This window comes from Heliconius melpomene, chromosome 13 (genome assembly GCF_056956725.1).
Source record: "Heliconius melpomene rosina isolate 202511_hmr_F chromosome 13, ASM5695672v1, whole genome shotgun sequence".
Classification (NCBI taxonomy): Eukaryota; Metazoa; Arthropoda; class Insecta; order Lepidoptera; family Nymphalidae; genus Heliconius; species Heliconius melpomene.
Window position 1 is genome coordinate 3800911 of NC_140401.1, and position 21027 is coordinate 3821937.

The 21027-nt window shown below is 32.8% G+C and overlaps 8 protein-coding genes across 10 annotated transcripts; 4 read left to right on the top strand and 4 right to left on the bottom strand.

Annotated features, from left to right (window-relative positions):
- Positions 1-555: 555 nt before the first annotated feature.
- LOC146532516 (uncharacterized) lies at positions 556-2302 on the bottom strand. 2 transcript variants are annotated; one of them, XM_085195544.1, is made up of 5 exons: positions 2213-2302; positions 1460-1735; positions 1409-1423; positions 994-1160; positions 556-760 (listed from the first exon to the last, which is right to left on the bottom strand). In XM_085195544.1, the coding sequence occupies exons 1-5, from the start codon at positions 2222-2224 to the stop codon at positions 703-705; spliced, it is 528 nt and encodes a 175-aa protein (XP_085051670.1). In that variant the 5' UTR covers positions 2225-2302; the 3' UTR covers positions 556-702. The 2 variants fall into 2 exon arrangements, with proteins under 2 accessions (XP_085051670.1, XP_085051669.1); XM_085195543.1 differs by having other exon boundaries at positions 1409-1735.
- Positions 2303-2398: 96 nt separating this feature from the next.
- On the top strand, positions 2399-5073 carry LOC146532517 (uncharacterized). 2 transcript variants are annotated; one of them, XM_085195558.1, is made up of 4 exons: positions 2399-2527; positions 4189-4356; positions 4518-4684; positions 4772-5073. In XM_085195558.1, the coding sequence occupies exons 1-4, from the start codon at positions 2498-2500 to the stop codon at positions 4827-4829; spliced, it is 423 nt and encodes a 140-aa protein (XP_085051684.1). In that variant the 5' UTR covers positions 2399-2497; the 3' UTR covers positions 4830-5073. The 2 variants fall into 2 exon arrangements, with proteins under 2 accessions (XP_085051684.1, XP_085051685.1); XM_085195559.1 differs by lacking the exon at positions 2399-2527 and adding an exon at positions 3959-4044.
- Positions 5074-6625: 1552 nt separating this feature from the next.
- LOC146532518 (adult-specific cuticular protein ACP-20-like) lies at positions 6626-7526 on the bottom strand. The gene is made up of 4 exons (XM_085195563.1): positions 7407-7526; positions 7147-7314; positions 6876-7042; positions 6626-6796 (listed from the first exon to the last, which is right to left on the bottom strand). The coding sequence occupies exons 1-4, from the start codon at positions 7416-7418 to the stop codon at positions 6739-6741; spliced, it is 405 nt and encodes a 134-aa protein (XP_085051689.1). The 5' UTR covers positions 7419-7526; the 3' UTR covers positions 6626-6738.
- Positions 7527-8462: 936 nt separating this feature from the next.
- On the top strand, positions 8463-9953 carry LOC146532519 (cuticle protein 7-like). The gene is made up of 4 exons (XM_085195567.1): positions 8463-8569; positions 8912-9067; positions 9455-9621; positions 9750-9953. Exons 1-4 carry the CDS (start codon positions 8558-8560, stop codon positions 9805-9807), a joined length of 393 nt encoding a protein of 130 aa, XP_085051693.1. The 5' UTR covers positions 8463-8557; the 3' UTR covers positions 9808-9953.
- Positions 9954-12585: 2632 nt separating this feature from the next.
- LOC146532520 (cuticle protein 19-like) lies at positions 12586-13156 on the bottom strand. The gene is made up of 3 exons (XM_085196233.1): positions 13145-13156; positions 12858-13025; positions 12586-12756 (listed from the first exon to the last, which is right to left on the bottom strand). The coding sequence occupies exons 1-3, from the start codon at positions 13154-13156 to the stop codon at positions 12586-12588; spliced, it is 351 nt and encodes a 116-aa protein (XP_085052359.1).
- Positions 13157-14343: 1187 nt separating this feature from the next.
- On the top strand, positions 14344-15471 carry LOC146532521 (cuticle protein 7-like). Its single transcript, XM_085195565.1, has 4 exons — positions 14344-14411; positions 14581-14736; positions 15044-15210; positions 15330-15471. The coding sequence occupies exons 1-4, from the start codon at positions 14400-14402 to the stop codon at positions 15385-15387; spliced, it is 393 nt and encodes a 130-aa protein (XP_085051691.1). The 5' UTR covers positions 14344-14399; the 3' UTR covers positions 15388-15471.
- Positions 15472-17990: 2519 nt separating this feature from the next.
- LOC146532522 (adult-specific cuticular protein ACP-20-like) lies at positions 17991-18816 on the bottom strand. Its single transcript, XM_085196235.1, has 4 exons — positions 18730-18816; positions 18414-18581; positions 18161-18327; positions 17991-18048 (listed from the first exon to the last, which is right to left on the bottom strand). The coding sequence occupies exons 1-4, from the start codon at positions 18739-18741 to the stop codon at positions 17991-17993; spliced, it is 405 nt and encodes a 134-aa protein (XP_085052361.1). The 5' UTR covers positions 18742-18816.
- Positions 18817-19750: 934 nt separating this feature from the next.
- Positions 19751-20319, top strand: LOC146532523 (cuticle protein 19-like). The gene is made up of 3 exons (XM_085196236.1): positions 19751-19762; positions 19897-20064; positions 20149-20319. The coding sequence occupies exons 1-3, from the start codon at positions 19751-19753 to the stop codon at positions 20317-20319; spliced, it is 351 nt and encodes a 116-aa protein (XP_085052362.1).
- The last annotated feature ends 708 nt before the right edge of the window (positions 20320-21027 follow it).

Sequence of the window (21027 nt, forward strand, 5' to 3'; positions counted from 1 at the left end):
CTGTTTATAGCTGACAATATCTATTTCTAGCATAGCATCTGAAAATAATAAAAACAATATAGTTAATAGATACTAAACAACGACAAATGATACAAGAGGTATAGAATGTGCTAGGAGCTATAAATTGTATGAGCCTCATTATTAACCCCTGAAGAATTTCAATTCTCAAGTCCTGGTTGGCATCACGTCCACTCGTTTTTTTTTGAAACTTTTGTGTGTAAAATTATAATATTCTTTACTGCATTCGACATAAAATAATGTAGTAACTATAAATATTACAAAAATATATTCTTTTATTATAAGATGATAGTTATTAATAAAAAAGATTAAAAACGCTTCTCAATATGAATCTATTTGGATATTGGATCCCATCATCTACCTATTTGTCTCTTTTTAAAATGAATTTTATTTATTGAAGTTAATGAATTTTTTTTAATAATTGTATTTACCTACCCTTATACCTTTTGAATATTAACATCAGTATATTTTTGTATTATGCATAAACATAATTAAAGAAAAAAAAAGAAATATGTGTGAAACAGAAAACAAAATCAATATATCGTATAATTTTATTTCATTACAATAAAAAATAAAAAAATATATTTACTGTAAGTACAGAGAGTAGGATATTTAAATTACAATAGATATTTGATATTTTAATTGTGATAGTTAAGGACAATAATAACTTAAATCACAGAAATATCAATGATGATATCTCGGATACAAATGATGAATGCCGTATCTGACATCAGCTTGGAATCTGGAATAAGCACGTAGGTAAATTAACAAATTATTAGATTAAAACGATAAATATATTACATTTCTTATACTCTGGTGATATAAAGGTGCATTTTTGACTGTATACGAATGGTTGGAATTTCGATCGCTATATCTATTAATCCTAATTTAAGTGCATTTTAGCACTAAATTCTCCTATATATCTTTTCTTAATAGAGTAGGAAAGATCCATGAAAATAAAAAAATAAATCTTACCCAACGTGGTCGTCGGCATAATAACGGACTGTCCTCTCAGCGCCATCGGGCTGATGTAGTGCGTAGTATCCCCTAACCACGTCACCGTCGCGGTGTTCCTGTTGTTCCTTGATGTCACCAGTGTGGTGGTCCACTACTTTGTATCCAAAGTTATACCTAGGATAGGCCTGCAAATATAAAATTAGAGCGATTACTTACAGATATAAATATCATATACAAATGTTACACAAATTTTATCTTTATGGTCTTTTATATCTCTCATGCATCTTTACATAAAAAATAACCCTATTTCAGTAAGCGATGGAAACAGAGGGAGAAACTAATATATCTGCAATTTTTTATTCTCATTAGCCCAACCAAACCATTATCCCCAACTTCATCACGAAGACTTCCAATAAGATTTTTTATAACATACATAATAATCAACGTATCCGTGTCCATATCCGTGACCGTAGCGATGCCCGTGTCCGTGTCCGTATCCGAGTCCATATCCGTGTCCGTAACCGTGTCCGTAACCGTATCCGGGACCATATCCGGGACCATATCCGACACCATGTCCGAGACCATATCCGGGACCGTATCTGGGACCATGTCCATAGCCATATCGGCTTGCGTATCCATGCCCATGTACAATTTCGGGATGCCCGCCGTAACGAGAAATATACTGTGACGAGTAAGCAGGGTCATGCCTGTAGCCATGTTGGCAAACTACAATTGTCACAAATGCGAGGAAACACAGTACCTGGAAATGAAGAATATTATATATAATTATTATAATAATTTGGGGACACTCCATCTTGAATGGTGATAACTATTCATTAGCATCACCGTTCAAGCCGCAATGTCTTAAAATTTGGATCGTGGATGTTTGGATCTATAGGACTGCCTATACAATTCCCATAAATAAAAATTCCCCCGAGTCCGAATCGAACTCACAACCGTTCATCAAAATATAATCAACGCGTACAGTCAATACTATAATTTTATTTAAATTATTTTCATATGCACTGTATATCGTGTAAAAGTACTGTGATTTTTTTTTAAATTAAAATCGATATGTGAACATTAACTACAACTAATTCAACAATTTTTTTATGTATTATGCTAATATACTAAAATATCTTTAGCTAATTCATCACGGTTAACATAAACTCTATGGGAATTAGTTATATTAATAAAATAATTAAAATTAAGCAACAATATAATTTTAAAGACTTACCTTAGTCAACATTGTGTTAATAAAGTTTTTAACTGTTTTAATAATAAATATAAAAACTCAACTGATAGTGTTAAAATTAATTCCCACGTCTTATATATCATTTACAAGGGTAAATTTTAGATATTTATTGATTTCACCGACAGCATCATTAGTACCTAATATGCTATAATAGTTTCATACGTTTCACACGTAATGCTTAATGTACGTTTCAGTAAGAATTTTAATTAGAGTTCCAATGAACCAATCGAAGGTACAGTGAAGATAAATATAAAATAAAAAATAAAAATGATTTTGTCTGATTGTTTAATGTATTGGGTAAGTACGCTTTTTTAATGCTCTACTATTTACTTATACTTATTAGAAGAATAGGAAACATGTATGAGTTTCATTATTGCTGAAATTAATCATTTACATCATCTTAACGTAGAAAAAAGTAAAATATATGTATACAAAATTATTCTTTAAGACTGTTTATAGTAAAATTCAGTTTTATAGAAATATTCCTAAATAACAACACTTTTAACATTTTAAATTACAGGCACTTTTCAGTTTTTACTAGAATAAAATGATAAATTGCTATTATTGCTATAAGATTCACTTCAATAATTTATTGAATAAAATTGTAATAAACTGATACCCTGAGATATTTTAGCAAAGCTGAAGCTTTTGGGGATTTTATGTAAATGTCTTTATATATCCTCTACTATTCTACCCTCTACTACCACTTCATGTTCAGGCGCCAGAGGTGGTGAATAAATATTCAAATATTAAAACATGTAAGTAAAAATATTTTCGACAACAAATTATATCATATACGTAGGTTTTACTTAAAGTCTCTGAACGGAAGAATAAATAATCGAGACTTATAATTTTCTAATTATCGATAGCTCGCGAAATTTTCAAGAGTTGTTGCTACAGTTATCTCGCGCTGGGCACTCATGCATAATATTAATGTTGAATATGCTAAACAGAGTATAAAATATATTTCCATGTTTTTTTGTGGTACCATAGATTATTTAAATACCAGAATAAATGATTTTGTAAAAAAAACAGTTCTTCAATTTTGTATTTATTGGAAGAATATGAAAAGTACTAGAGAATTTATTCATCTTCAAAAAGCGCGTCTATCTCCACCTCAAAGGCCGGCAATGCACCTGTAGCTCCTCTGCTGCTGCACGGGGTCGCGGGCGGCGGTGACCACATCAGGTGACCCGAACGCTCATTTGTCTTGTCCTTTTTCCATAAAAAATTCAATAGGCAATGTAAGGAAAAATAATTCTATCGTATATTTTTCAATTCAAACTATATAATTATACAAATAATTTTCAATATTTTTATTACGTATAGTTCACAGGAAATAACTTAAATTTATATTTCAGTTTCTTCGCTCTGGTATCGAGGCAAAAGCGCGGCGTTAAGTTCCGCCACTCAACACGCAATACCTCCAGAATTCAGCGGAAAGTGGGGAACGGAACGCATTTTCCTTGGAGATTTTCGCATTTTAGAGTGAAGAAATGAACATAATAAATGTGTTATGTAAAAATGATAACTCATTCTCCCGAGTGAGAATCAAACCCACAAACGTCACACGCTTCTGCCCCTGTGCCACGACGACCTCAAAATTAACTTATCATAATAATAAATTCCAAAGCATTAACTTGTGAGCACATGCGATGGCGTCAATATTGCCAAATGTAAAGTAGAGTGAAATCAATAGACCTCGACTGTTGTTACCCCTGCGGTTATTATAAAAGACGTGAGTATTAGGAACACTATATCAGTTGAATTTTGGAAACGAAAATAATAACTATATTCTCAAAATGTTTGCTAAGGTACATAGAAATTCAATATATATTATTTTTATGGAAAAATAATAAAATTAATAAAATAATAATAATAATCAGTTACAAAACTGAATATATTGTTTTTTTTTATATTGCATACTCTATATTTAATTAATTTCTATATTCATACAGGTATTGTGTTTTGCCGCCCTTGTCGCAATCGCAGTTGCCCAATATGGACATGGGCATGGGCATGCTTACTCCTCGCAACACATCTCCCGCCATGACGGACATCCTCAGGTCGTTCACGTTCACGGAGGACATGGACATGGACACGATCACGGCCATGTTGACTATTTCGTAAGTAAAGTTGTCATATAAAAATATTCTATAAATAAATATATGCTTATACATATATTCCTATATTACCTTATTCTATAATATCGTGCGAATTAAAATGCAGTTGATTACTAGATAACAATAATAATTCTATATAAAAAAATATTTTATTATATTTTTAGACTCATCCTAAATATGACTTTGCATACAAAGTAGAGGACCACCACACTGGTGACATCAAGTCCCAGCACGAGAGTCGCGACGGTGACGTAGTGAAGGGATACTACTCTCTCCATCAGCCTGATGGCTCTGAGAGATCTGTACACTATCATGGTGATCATCATACCGGGTAAGTCCAGAAATTGCGCTGGCTTTTAAAATACTTTCTTATTTTAAAATTAAAACTGGTTTTATAATGACACGTTTATTGTTACAGTTTCCACGCTGATGTAAAATTCAACACCCACCATCTTGTCCCCAAACATCATTACTAATTCGTTATAATTAGGCTACATTGTGAACAACTAGCTATGATTGTTTAATTTTTTTTTTATTTTCTATTTAAAAAATGTAAATATATGTATGAAGATGTAGAATTGATATAACAAAGTTTTTAAAAGTGTAGTAGATTCCTTAATTGGATACTTGTACATATAGATACTTTTTGATACCTTAAGTGATGTTCACTATAATATCAATATTACTAAAATAAAACATTACTTTCTTACATTTCAATAATTCATGCATTTTATTTTTACCTACATTTATTGTACATGGACATATCCTTTCCTTCTTAAAGAGTAATTTCCAATTCCAATAAAAAATATACTGTGAAAATAACATTATCAATAAAAATAAAATACGTGTTGCTCAACAGAATTGAAAAAAGCTATATAAAGCGTTCATCGCTATATTGATAATTGATAAATAATTTAAGTGCCCACAGAATAAGCTCTTAAAATAAAACAAAAAATATAACAATATCAAATTTAGTTCATCCGTTCCGTTCCGTCCGTTTCCGTTCCGTTCATTTAAATACACGTGAAAGTTATAACAACCCTCTGTTTTCGTTCTGTTTTAAAAATGAGAATTTAATCATTAAATTTAGCGTTATTTATGGCTACATTAGAGTACTATTCGTTAAAAATGTATAAACATTTCAATAAGTATGCGAGGGCTTTAACCTGGAATTCTTTTAACCATTGCTTGACACAAATTTAATATAAAAAGGTGGTAAAGCTAATTCATCGCTTATTATAACTTTAATAATACACCCATAGTCATCAAAACACCTGAAAAAAAAATGATTTTAATTAAGCTCTCAAAGACAACCAACAAACAACTTAAAAACTTTCAATGCTATATATCTCTTTAAGCATAATTCATAAGCCCTTCTATTTTTTACACCTTTAATCTAGTCTCTTAAGTTTTATTTAATCTATTTTTAACTGATTAATCACTTATCGTGATTTCTTCCTTCTACGTAACATTAGCGAAGTAAAGTATACTCCAGTGGCACGCCTAAAAGCCATAAAATAAAAAATAAACAATGTTATATAAATGTACTTATAATAATCTATACTTTATATCCATCCATCCACCTACTCATAGAATTTTTTTATAGGAAACTTTTTGTTTTTCTTGTACTCTACAAGTTGTTCTACTACCTAAGGCTGGAAGCTAACCCACCGCATATTAATTTCTGCAAGGTATAAGAGATCGTAATCACATACATTTCAATTATAATATTTCTACAACTTTTAGGGCATCTTAAAATAAAATGCAAATTTTTATACAGTTTTATATCTACACTGAATACGATACGATACTTCTCTCCCCACTTTTCACCGACTTCTGGAGGCATTGCGTGTTGAGTGGCGGAACTCACTTCACTCTGGTGTCGAGGCAAAGTGCGCCGTTGAGTTCTGTATGATAGAGAAATAAAATCAGCTTCAAGCTGTATCCCGCACACAGCAGGGTAGGCACAGGGAACCTAGTGTTAAGACACTCCGTTCCCCACTTTCTGCCGAATTCTGGAGGCATTTCGTGTTGAATCTCAGAACTCAATGCCCCGCCTCGACACCCTCGCGAAGAAATGGAAATATAAAGGTAAATAGATATTTCACTTCCTCGAGTGAAGTCACACCCTTGTGCCGCTGCGCCACGACGGCCTCTACAACGATAGAGGTTAGAGTATAATATAATAGATATTTTTTTAGGATAGGGCAGGTTCAAATATCAGAAGAAATATTTTTAAAAATTGAAAAGGGCTATAAGAAAACATAAAATATCTAATAAATAAGTATATTTTGTAATAAAATAACTAATATATCTTTAAAATTATTAACAATAAAGAACAGATAACCGCTATAAAGATCACAGGTAACTTTTCTCAGTCGATTATTAATAGTGATGTTTAGGAACCACGTGATGAGTGTCGAACTTCACATCCGCGTGGAATCTGTAATAATTAAAATATACATATTAATCTTATTTGTAATATTACAAGTGAATGTAATTATTTGTGAAGCAAAACCTACCCGGTGTGATGGTCTCCATGATAGTGAACAGATCTCTCAGAGCCATCAGGCTGGTGGAGAGCGTAGTATCCCTTCACTACGTCACCGTCGCGACTCTCGTGCTGGGACTTGATGTCGCCCGTGTGGTGGTCCTCTACTTTGTAGTCAAACTCGTACTTAGGGTGGGCCTAAAAGTTTTGTGAGATATTCAATTAAATTATCGTCTTTTATTAATAAATATAATAATTATGTTTAATAAATATAATAATTATGATATAAAGCCATTACTTACATAGTAGTCGACGTGGCCATGGCCGTGGTCGTATCCGTGACCGCCATGCACGTGGACAACTTCAGGATGTCCGTCGTGACGGGAGATGTGTTGAGAGGAGTAAGCATGTCCATGTCCGTAACCGTACTGGGCAGCCGCGAGGGCGACGAGGGCAGCGAAACACAACACCTATGTTAAAAATCAAATGTTAATGTTTTCAATTTTTTTTCTAAGCAAAAATATACATTATTTATATAAAATAGAATTATATTTAAATATACCTTGAAGAACATTTTTAAAAGCTGTTAGTATTTTGGTTTTCCAAGCTAAACTGATATAGAAGTCGAAGCATACACGCTTTTTATATTAAGATTAGCTGCAAGGGTAACTAGCCGAGGTCCATTGATTTCTAAGCTAATATTGAAATCATCGCGTGAGTTTATTAATTTATGTTTTTTATTGTGATAATAAAAATATATTATCGTTTTAACTTTTTCACCATTTTCAAATAACAGCAAGGTTACTTAAAGTAAATTTCTCGAGATTGTCCATCGTAAAGTGTTTAAGTGTCTAATCTTACTCTGCTCTTAGATCTTGTCTTTCCTTCAAAAACTGGAACATAAAAATCTTATAAAAATGTTGTTGTTAATTCACCGTCGCTTTACTATTGAACAGGCTTTTGATTTTGGTAAATAAATACGAATTCCAAATAATTACATACAAATTCACAGTATTGCGATTGAATTATACAATACTAATTACAATTTTTATTATGAACACACAAGCAGGTAGTATATTTCAAAATACAATATACGCATAGTAGTTTTATTCTTTATAACAAATTTATTTACTTTGAACGTAACTTTATAATTTTGAATAATTATTAATATCTTTTTACTTTTTAGTGTATTGAGAAATTCATTCGCCATTTCATGTGGAGAGGATCATTAAGGGCAGCCCACACTTAGTCGGTCCATCGCATGAGGGTTCTCCCACGTGGCCCGGTACTGTTCTCCTCTCTACCTTTTGAACAACAAGGCGTTGCATGTAAGATGCTCTTTGTAAAATATCTAATATATAACATAAGTATCGAAATGAGGGCTCAATTAAAGCAAACTATTAGATTGTTTTTAAATACAAACAATTTTTAGTATTCAATAAAATTTATGAGTCATGAAATAGCAAAATTAAAATTAATTTGAGCCTCCTGTTAAAATTGTTCTTTTATTTCATTTTCGTTATTTCAAAATTGAATTGAGAAATATTTGCCATTCTTTTAATAAACACATTAAATTTGCAATTATGGAGAGTGAAACTAATAAACCTCGCATGGTTACCGACAACGTTGTAGTAATATAAAAGACGTGAATGGTAGCCACTTTGTATCAGTTTAGTTTTTGTCATAGAAACCAGAACAAAGTTTGCTATAGAAATGTTTGCCAAGGTAATTTTATAGTTAAGGAATTCTGTGCATTTATTTTCTATAATAATTATGTATTCCATAATAAAATTCTCTCTTATTCATTCATCTTTACATACAAAAGTTAATTGGATAAATTAAGGATATTTTTTGGAATATTTCATATTATTTTACTCGAAATAGTTAATTGTTAAACATATAATATATTTAAGAAAGACACTTCCGCATATTTTTGAGTACTATTAATCCTTGTCATACTTTTCAAAAACACTTTCTCCCAACAATAAATATTTCTTTACCTTTCTTACCATATTTTTTAAATCATTTTATTAGTATAACTATACCACCACCACCATAATATTTCAGGTACTCTGTTTGTCCGCCCTCGTTGCATTAGCAGCTGCTCAGTACGGGCATGGGCACGGATCGGCTTACTCCTCGCAACACATCTCTCGTCACGACGGACACCCCGAAGTAGTGCACGCGCACGGCGGCCACGGTCACGATCACGTCGACTATTACGTATGTATATATTTTTATTCAGCTTCACGCTGTATCCCGCAGACAGCGGTAGGCAGAGAGAATCCAGTGTTAACACTCCGTCCCCCATTTTCCGCCAAATTGTGGAAGCATTGCGTGCTGCCTGGCGGAACTCAACGTCGCGCAACACGAGAGCGAAGAGATGGAAATATAAATTTAAATAAATATATCATCTCCTCGAGTGGGGATCGAACCCACAATTTGTTGGTGTTACAATCACACTTTCTGCCCCTGATCAACCTATTATTATGTTTAAAAGACTTGCCAGTCAATTTTATTCAATACTTGTATTTTTAAGCTTCGTAATATTTGTACTATTACGTAATAATAGTTGAAAATGTAATTTTTAATTTCAACAAATCCTTTTAGGCTCATCCTAAATATGACTTTGAATACAAAGTAGAGGATCATCACACGGGAGACATCAAGTCCCAGCACGAGAGTCGCGACGGTGATGTAGTGAAGGGATACTACTCTTTGCACCAGCCTGATGGCTCTGTGAGATCAGTGCACTATCACGGTGATCATCATACCGGGTAAGAAATTAAGAATTCTCATTTTATAAATAAAAGTGTAATAAGTTTTTAAATAAATACAGTTTCAACAATCGTTTATTGATAGCACGTATAAAAAAGTCTAAATATATTTTTTTGTTTTTTTACAGGTTCCACGCTGATGTGAAGTATGATACTCATCACATTGCTCCCAAACATCACTATTGAGTGTGCCAAATATTGTTAATTATAGCAGTCATGTACTCCTGGAGTGAATTATTGATAAAAGAAAATTTCTGGTTGTTTCCTATTTTCATTAATTTTATTTATGTGTGTTGTTATACTTTTTATAAATATAAAATAATAAAAGTTAATTGTTTTATAAATAACCTTACCTGGTAATATAATTTGTATCCTAACATATATCAGATTAAGGCCAGTCATGGCGTAGGGTCACAATCGTGCGACTGTAAACACGACAGTTTGTGGGTTCGTATTTCCCCAAGGAAATTATATATGTAATATTTTCGTTTACTGCCATCCAAAAATGCTTCCAGATAAAAAAAATATAACAACACATACTAGATAGGTTCCCTTTACCTACCCTGCTATATGTTGCTTTTTTACAAAAAAAGCTGAACAAAAGAGATCATATCAGATATTTTTATAGATCCGTACCTCAATAGAAAACGCTACCCTTATCTTATCGCTTTGTTATCTATCTTTTGGTGTATGAAAATTATTTATTTCGAGATCATGTCGAGGTATCAAGCTAAAATGAATATAGCTATGTCTACGGTCTCTTGTAGCACAGAAAAAACCAAGCTTTTAAGTCTAAGCGTATGAAATTCACCACGTCTACCCTATAAAATTATTCCCGTGGACCTACAATCACGAAATTTTCCATAAAGTGATAAAATAACGTATAATAAAGGAAAAAAATCCAAAAAGTCAAGATTTACAGAAATTTTATAGAAAAATAACATAACAATTACATTGGTACGATATGGGTACCTTTAAAAAGCGCGTCTATCTCCACCTCAAAGGCCGGCAACGCACCTGTAGCTCCTCTGGTGTTGCACGGGGTCGTGGGCGGCGGTGATCACCATCAGGTGACCCGAACGCTCGTTTGCCTTGTCCTTTTACCATAAAAAAAAAAAAAATTGGTAGCTTGTAGCTTTCATTTCTAGATTTCATACAAAATGAGTACATCCGCATGTAAACTTAAGTTTGTCAACTTTAATCGTCACGTAATCAAAACCTATTTCTCGTTGAACTTTACTTATAAAATTTGGCAAGAAATGAGAACTTGCAGTACAAATAACTTAACTTAATTTTACGCTTTATACCGAATTGCAGTACAAATAAAAGAAGAAATATGATAAATTTAAATTTACATTTAAATTATAGACGTATACTACATCAAACTGAACTTTTTCAAGTTTTTCAATCGTTGGCGGCAATTATAAATATATAATAAATATGTCACCTGACAGATGGATGCCACTTTAGCCACCACCTACACGTGACCACGTACTACTTCAAAGTATTCGAAAAGTTGAGTTCCCAAAAACGTATAATTCTAAATATACGCAATTAATCCGATTAAAGAAACTTTAAAACGTATATAAATCACAAAAAAAAATTAATAACTAGCCATCAGCTGCGGCTTCGCCAGCTCATAATGCACAACGCCAACAAATAATTTCCTATCCTATAGGTTGAAGCCCATTTATAGTAATTTCTAGTGTAAAATATACTAAAACCTTGAGACTACATTATATATGTATACTAGTGGACCCGAACGCGGCTACGCCCGCTTGAACTATACGAATATTTATTAAATATATTTATGAAATTATTTTCAGTTTTCAATACAGAGATGCATTAAGCAAGCTCATTTCGGGTGACGTTTTCTAACAACAAACTTTGCTAATCGTTGCTTAGTAACGACGGTTGTTACTAACATGGCGGAATTAATTGCATGTCAAATTAATAAGTATTTTAATATATTGGTATATATCGAAAATATTACAAATATGAGAAAAAAAGTATCCTATGTTGATCCCGAGACCCTTAAGTATCTCTATATGAGTTTTTTATCACAATTAAATTAGCAGTTTGGCCCTGATTGCATAAAAGACAGACAGACAGACAGAGTTACTTTCGGATTTATAATATAGTTATGGATGTATATTTTTATGAGGCTTTTAAATTGTTTTACAAAAAAAATATGGCCTATATAAAAATTTTACTGTAAACATTTTTTTTAGAAAAAGGAAATATTACATATTTAATTGTCTAGAATGGGAATCGAACCCACAACCTGTCGCGTTTACATTTGCATGTTTTGTATGTAGCAGCAGCTGCAGGGTAGGCAGAGGGAGCCTAATGTTAAGAAACCCCACTTTCCACTTTTTGCCGAACTCTGGAGGAGTAGCACGTTGAGTGGCGGGACTCAAGGCCGTGCTTTGCCTCGACACCAGAGCAAATACATGAAAATAGTAAATATTAATTTCCTTGAAAGGGAATCAACCCCCCAATATGTCGCGCTTAAAGACACACGCCTGTAACTGCCTCAATAATAGTAAGTGAATGCATAGTTAAAATAATTTTATTGCATGAATTGCATTCTTACTTTGATATGGGTAAAGAAATTAAAAATAGAAACAAAATATATATAAATAATTAACAATTTAATGAAGAATAAAAGGCAATAACATATTCTTAATTGTAAACAATGATGAACATGCAATATCACAAAGAGTTATCACTTGTCAACGGAACATAAATATTTATTTTCTAATAATGATGTTTGGGGGCCACGTGATGAGTGTCGAATTTCACATCTGCGTGGAAACTGTAACAATTATACGAAGACATTATTATAAATTTTGCTATAAATATTGAAATGCACGCTCGTATCACCATATTTAAAAAAACTGAGCTAAAAAGTGAATGTTACAATAGAACTAATTTGGCTAGATTTTTCAAATAAATGTAAACCTACCCGGTGTGATGGTCACCATGGTAGTGTACAGATCTCTCAGAGCCATCAGGCTGGTGGAGAGCGTAGTATCCCTTCACTACGTCACCGTCGCGACTCTCGTGCTGGGACTTGATGTCCCCAGTGTGATGGTCCTCTACCTTGTATTCGAATTCATACTTAGGGTGGGCCTGAAAATATGTAAGAAGTTAAGTTAAATATAAGTTAAACTTTCTAATATACATATATGTATATGTTTGTCAAATATGACGTGATACAATGTATCACTTACATAGTAGTCGACGTGACCATGGCCGTGGTCGTGGCCGTGACCACCATGTACGTGGACAACTTCAGGATGTCCATCGTGACGGGAGATGTGTTGAGAGGAGTAAGCATGTCCATGTCCATGACCGTACTGGGCAGCCGCGACGGCGACCAGGGCAGCGAAACACAACACCTACAAAATTAATAAAATATTATAATATATCAATTATTTATAATTTATTATTTATATTTTCAATATATTTCTAAACAAAATTATATTTTTGATGTAAGACTTAAATGTACTTAATATACCTTAAAGAACATTTTTAAAAGCAGTTCTTGTTTCGATTTTTCAAAGTAAACTGATGTAGAAAATGTAGTACATACGCTTTTTATATAAACCGCAAGGGTAACTAGACGAGGTCCATTAATTTTACTCTATTTTAAATTTGGTAATAATAACGACATCGCGTGTGGCTATTTTGTGAATGGTATGTAAAATACAAACCATATTTTTTTTCAAACAAAGTTATGGTTTTAATTGATTTTTTTTGTCTTTATATAGGGGATAAAGTGAAGGTACTTTATCCCCTATATAAATCAGAGTAGTAACCTTATGCCAAGATATTCCGTTCATCAATTTCCTCCCGAATCCAAGACATTGGCAATATACCCCTTATTACGAAATATTATTAGTAAGATTAGTAAATTTACATATATATATTTGTGTTTATATATATATAGTTCTTTTCTTGATTTTTTTTATAAGCGTCATGAATCCTACCAGTTTATACCTAAGAAGGTAATAAATCTATCTCCAATTCTATTAAATGTTAGAGCCAATCTCAAATTATAATCTCATATTGAATAAACAAAAAAAAGACAAGTTGCAATAAATAAATTCCAAATAATTACATCCACATTTCATATTTTATTAATTTATATTACCCAATAATCATTGTTTAAAGAACGCTTCGTAAATGATTTTGCAATTTAAATAATAATATAGTCACAATGCATATGATTTTAAATATTTCGTAAAAGACTTATAGAACAAGTGTGTAAATGTAACGCGAAGACTGTGGGTTCAATCCCCATTTGGGGGAATGAATTATTATTTATTAATAGTTTCATTTGTTCGCTCTGGCGCCAAGGCAAAAGTTCTGCATTAAGATCTGCTGAGCTCAACACGCAATGCCTCTATAAATTCGGCGGAAAGTGGAGAGCGGAATGTTTATACTAGGTTCATCTGGAAGGAAGCTGGTTTACTTATTATATTTATCTATATACTTTGATAGCTTCGTAAATATCAAATGATAAAAATAAATTTAAAGTTCCCTTAAGTCTAAATTAAAAACGTTACGCCTCTCAAAGCCAGATTGAGACACGCTTGCAAATTTTTAATATACATTGCGGCTGTTAATAATTCAAACAAGCAATTACGGAGAGTGAAACTAATAAACCTCGCATAGTTGCCTGCTGTTGCATTCATATAAAAGACATGGGTGGTAGCCTAACTGTATCAGTTCAGTTTTTACCATAGATACATAAACATTACTTAAATAAAATGTTTGCAAAGGTATTTCTTTCAATATGAATAGCATCATAAAATACTGTTGTTATCATTTTTCTATAAAGATTTAAATCAAAAATGATAATATTAAATATAAAAAACTTTACATGAGAAATATTAAAAAACATAATAAAACATAGGTATATAAATTTAATATACAAAATATTTCTTTTAGGTACTCTGTTTGTCCGCCCTCGTTGCATTAGCAGCTGCTCAGTACGGGCATGGGCACGGATCAGCTTACTCCTCGCAACACATCTCTCGTCACGACGGACACCCCGAAGTAGTGCACGCGCACGGCGGCCACGGTCACGGTCACGTCGACTATCACGTAAGCATATATCTATCAATTAAAAAAAATAAAGCAAAATTCTAATTTTAGATATAAATATATATATGGATATGGATTTGATTAGCACTCGGATGAATGAAATATGTAATATTTTCATTTCCTCGCTCTCCCAACAAGGCACAGTGCGGCGTTGAGTTACGCCATAAAATACTCTGCCGCAAAATACTGTAAAATTCACTTCATCAAGTGATGGAGTAAGGATTGTTTGAGCATGTCACTACAACACCTCGTTGTATAACGTTTCTAATAAACCTTAACTAACCGCTAATATTAACAATTTTTTTAGGCCCATCCCAAGTACGACTTTGCATATAAAGTAGAAGACCACCACACTGGCGACATCAAGTCCCAGCACGAGAGTCGCGACGGTGACGTAGTGAAGGGATACTACGCTCTCCACCAGCCTGATGGCTCTGAGAGATCTGTACACTATCATGGTGATCATCATACCGGGTAAGAATCAATGTAACATAAAAGTAATCTGACATTAAAATGCCCTTAATTTTTTATAAAATTGAATTAAATATTCTTTATTATGTACTTAAAGCTTAAAGAAATCCTTTTTTTTTCAGTTTCCATGCTGATGTGAAGTACGACACACATCACATTGTCCCGAAACATCATTACTAAATGTGCCATTATAAATAGTATAAGTCTACTCCTTTCACTGTATAATATTGTTAGATGTTTTAAATAAATATGCATATGAAATAATTTATTATGTTTCTTATCTTTTTCACCCAATACATCTTAATCATTTAGGAAATCCTTGCCTGGGTTTCGATCTGGTGTCTTTTATTTTTTTTTTAACCCTGAAGAACATATTTTTATAGAAAATTTGAATTTAATTCTAATTCATATTTTTAATTATATCAGAAACTAGCGGCCCGCCCGCGGCTTCGCCTGCGTGAACTACGTTATTATTAATTTCTGTCTTCATGAGTACCTACGTCCTATAAGTGACGCCCATGCAAAATTTGAGGCTCCTAGAATTTATAGTAACAAAGTTTCATACAAACTTTCATCCCCAAAAACAACCCCTTAGAAGTCTAATATTGCAAATTCCCGTTTTAGCGAGCACCTACGTCCTATAAATAACTCCTATGCAAAATTTGAGATTCGTAGCTCTTGTAGTTTCTGAGATTTCGTGATGAGTGAGTGACCTTTCGATTTTATATATACACTAGCGGCCCGCTCGCGGTTTCACCGGCGTGAACTATCTTATTTTTAATTTCTGTCTCCATGACTACCTCCTAGTGACGTTTTGCAAAATTTGAGACTCCTAGCATTTATAGTAACGAAGTTTCATACAAACTTTCGACCCCAAAAACAACTCCTTAGAAGTCGAATATTGCAAATTCCCGTCTTAGCGAGCACCTACGTCCTATAAGTAACTCCTATGCAAAATTTGAGATTCCTAGCACATGTAGTTTCTGAGATTTCGTGATGAGTGAGTGACCTTTCGATTTTATATATATACTAGCGGCCCGCTTGCGGTTTCACCCGCGTGAACTATGTTATTATTAATTTCTGTCTCCATGGCTACGTCCTAGTGACGTCTATGCAAAATTTGAGACTCCTAGCATTTGTAGTAACGAAGTTTCATACAAACTTTCGACCCCAAAACCAACCCCTTAGAAATCGAATATTGCAAATTCCCGTCTTAGCGAGCACCTACGTCCTATAAGTAACTCCTGTGCAAAATTTGAGATTCCTAGCACATGTAGTTTCTGAGATTTCGTGATGAGTGAGTGACCTTTCGATTTTATATATATAGAAGAAGATAGATAGATAAGTACTAAGTAAATTTTTGATTAGAATGTAGTCGAATTTGATACCTTGCTTCTTTGGAAACTGTCCAAGCATAATTGCTGGTACTGGTAATCCACTAAGCGATACATTCTTATTTATGTTAACACTTTAATAATTCAAAATGTGGAAAAACACAAAAAAATTGAATATTGTATTATAGACAACTGAGCTTTTTCTTGAATGAGTATTTGCAAAACATTAGGATAATAAATATTATTTTAAATCAAGAATAAAAAAAATAATTAGACAAGCATAATTTAGAGGCCAGTCTTACCCATAACCTGTCGTGTTTCCTATTCGAGGAAATTAAATATTTAATATTTTCATTTCTTCGCTCTGGTTCCGAGGCAAAATGTGTCGTTGAGTTCTGGAGGCAATGCGTACTCTTCTGTACGCATTGCCTCCAGAATTGAGCGGAGTCAAAATGATCATTTCAATTATTAAGAAATAGCACCTAGTTTCATTTTAATAGAGAAATGTATCTAAGCACACCATTACAAATATAATTTCAAAGTCTTCATCAATTCCATGTGTTTTCAAAAAAAGCAAACATAGTCGAAGGTTTTAAATATTTGAACTTTTTTTTCGTTAACTGTAAATTACAGCGTATAGGATTAAAATTCTAGATAAATTATTTATAAAAATTGTCTTCTCTTGATATTAAGCAATGATGGTTCTAGAAATAAATAACTGTTGTGGATGGTGATTTATATACATTTTGTCCTACTAATGCACATAATTATTAATTTTAAAAACTTGGAAATTTTCACCAGAAATCTATCCTTCAAACCAATTACCCACTTATCCAAAATATCAAAATCATATTTTATTTTTACATGCGATAACCGACCGCGATACTATTTCAGCATTTTTAGAAGAAACCACCCCTTGTAAAAATAGCAGTATTATTTATTTAAAAAACAAAACCTTACGTAATATTTTAGCAGCCCAATCCTGTGATGGCTGATATGACTGTACTGGATTCTCTAAGATGTTGTGTATGATATCTCGTGAGGCTTAGCCAGTGTTTCAATGTAAGTGCACTTTAACAAGTTTTTAAAAGCTTTTTTACGCCATCACGTTTATGATCATCGATCTTCTCAATTTTATATTATACCTATTCAATAATGCGAAGAGCTGAAGATCGAGCTCATCGGCGCCCCATTGCTGAGGCCTATGTCCAGCAGTGGACGACGACAGGCTGATGATGATGATGATAGTTCAATAATAAATAAATAAACATAAAAATTACTGAACTTAACCTCTATCAGGTATTTAGTGAACAGTGCAGTGCAGCTAGTGTTATTTAAAGGTAATAAGGGTAAATAAAAATATAAAATATCTGAAAGGTAACTATTTATTGGGACTATTTACAAGGATGACGATTATCATTTTATAGATTGAAATTATTATAAGTATATTTAGTAGTGATGTTTAGGGGCCACGTGATGAGTGTTGAATTTCACGTCTGCATGGAAGCTGTAACAATTGTAATTAATGTAGATATTATTAAAAGTTCTACATAAACTTGAATATACATAATATATTATAAAATTAAATAAGCTGAAAATATTATCTTATGTAGACTAACCCAGTGTGATGGTCACCATGATAGTGTACAGATCTCTCAGAGCCGTCAGGCTGGTGGAGAGCGTAGTATCCCTTCACTACGTCACCGTCGCGACTCTCGTGCTGGGACTTGATGTCGCCAGTGTGGTGGTCTTCTACTTTGTAGTCGAATTCATATTTAGGATGAGCCTGAAAATGTATAAAGTTACCGAGTATAATTTTAACAATCTGTACTAACATATACCAACTATAAGATAATGTTATGTATAGCTTACATGGTAGTCAACGTGACCATGGCCGTGGTCGTATCCGTGACCACCATGTACGTGGACAACTTCAGGATGTCCGTCGTGACGGGAGATGTGTTGAGACGAGTAAGCATGTCCATATCCGTGCCCATATTGAGCAGCGGCAAATGCGACGAGGGTGAAGAAGCAAAGTACCTGAAATTTAAAAATATTTTAATTATTATTTATTGAAAAGTTTATTTTGAAAATGTTAAAAAAATACTATAATAGACATTATTATTTAGATAAAAATAGTTCTACTTTTATGGTTATGTGTAATTAAATTCATAGCCATAAGTCTTACCTTGGCAAACATTTTGTTTTTAAGTAATGTTTATGTTTCTATGTTAAAAAGCTAACTGATACAATTTGACTACCATTCACGTCTTTTATATTACTTCAACGGTAACCATGCGAGGTTTATTAGTTTCACACTTTAGAATAATTGCTTATTTAAATTACCATTTGGAATGTATATTAAACATTTTGCAAATATGACCCAATCGACGATCTTAAATATTCGACATATCAATGTACGACGTATTAATTAGAAAAAGAAAATTTCTATAAAATTTTTATTATTGTCTTCTTGTATATTTTTCAACTTTAGCTTCTCCCAAATCATTAACCTGCACATAACGAGTAGACAAAGATAAACTAGTGTAAGAGCACTCTGTTTTTTGCCTGGATTCGAAAAATTGCATGGTGAGTGGCGAAACTCAACGCTGCGCTGTTTGTGTTACTAGTGCACAGAAATGAAAATAATTAATTACACATAGCGGGGATCGAACTCATAATCATTGCTTTTACTGTAAGTGATTAGCACGTTGTGGCGTATGGATAGTGATTTACAATTTTTTTTTGCTTACAAAGAACATAAATTTTACCCTAATAACTTATTTTAAATAAAGTTCGGCTTCTAACTATGAAGTGCATCTGATCCACTTCTAAATATTGTATCACATACACAGGCACAGACTCACTCGACTTTAATTAATTCGCTCTAACGTCGAGTACCACTGCATGTGTTGGTCGATGGTCACTAAGCATACACGACTTACAAGTCCTTATCTTTTACGACAGAGGAGAAAATTCTCTTCCTTTATCTAGATATTACAATACAAATATAAAGCATACATTTTATAATATATTATACAGTAACAAAATTATTATAATATGCAATTTTGTTAATATTACCAAATACAAATTAGAGTGAAATTATTAGACCTCGGCTAGTTACCTTTGCGGTTAATATAAAAAGCGTGTGTACTAACACTTCTATATCAGTTTGATTTTGACAATCACAATTATAACTGCTTTTAAAAATGTTCTTCAAGGTATTTTAAATAAAAATAAATAAATAATATAATAATAATATTAAATTAAATAAAATATACTTGTATTTATATTTCTTAAATATTTATTATTTTGAAATATGGCGCATGTATTTTAATATTTTGTCTTTATTTAGGTGTCGTGTTTCGCTGCTCTCGTCGCCCTCGCGGCTGCCCAGTATGGACATGAACATGGACATGCTTACTCCTCTCAACACATCTCCCGTCACGACGCACATCCTGAAGTTGTCCACGTACATGGTGGTCACGGACACGACCACGGTCATGGTCATGTTGACTACTATGTAAGTAATATAACTGCATCACGCTATATTTGACATGTATTAGGAACTCAATTGATTTTATTTGACTTGTTATAATGTTTATAGGCGTATCCTAAGTATGAATTCGACTACAAAGTAGAAGACCACCACACTGGTGACATCAAGTCCCAGCACGAGAGTCGCGACGGTGACGTAGTGAAGGGATACTACGCTCTCCACCAGCCTGATGGCTCTGAGAGATCTGTACACTATCATGGTGACCATCACACCGGGTAGGTTTACATTAGCCAAATTAGTTCTATTGTAACATTCAGTTTTTAGTGCAGTTTTTTGATTATGGTTTTACGAGCATGCATTTCAATATTTATAGCAAAATTTATAATAATGTCTTCGTATAATTGTTACAGTTTCCACGCGGATGTGAAATTCGACACTCATCACGTGGCCCCCAAACATCACTACTAGTCTAATATTATTTTATAATTGACTTAAGCTATCTGTGATTTGTTGTTTACCTACTATTTAAAAAACTATTTCGTTATTTAAGTTTAATAAACAGATTCATATGAAATATATACTTTACTTCAAAACTACCTTATCCCACTATAGACTTTTATCTTAGTTGTTTTTGACAAAACCTGAATTGAAAAAAAATATCAAGAAATAATACAAAAAGAGTTTTATTACTTTTAGTTCATTATGAAAAACAAGATTTAATTAAGATTTTTCTTTGTAATTCAGTTTCACTATAAATACTTGGACAATCGATGCGAGTCTATATTGTTTAATTAATCTTAAAGCTTAACAATGTACTAAAATAAATAAATCAATTTCATTACATTTATTTCATAACGACTCCTTTGTGTTTATCTTTGTACTAGCGGACGCGCGCAGCTTCGCCTGCGAGCACGGCCGGTTTTAGCACTACCGGCGCCCTGGGCGAAGTTTTTTCGGCGCCACCTAACTATAATCCAATTACATACA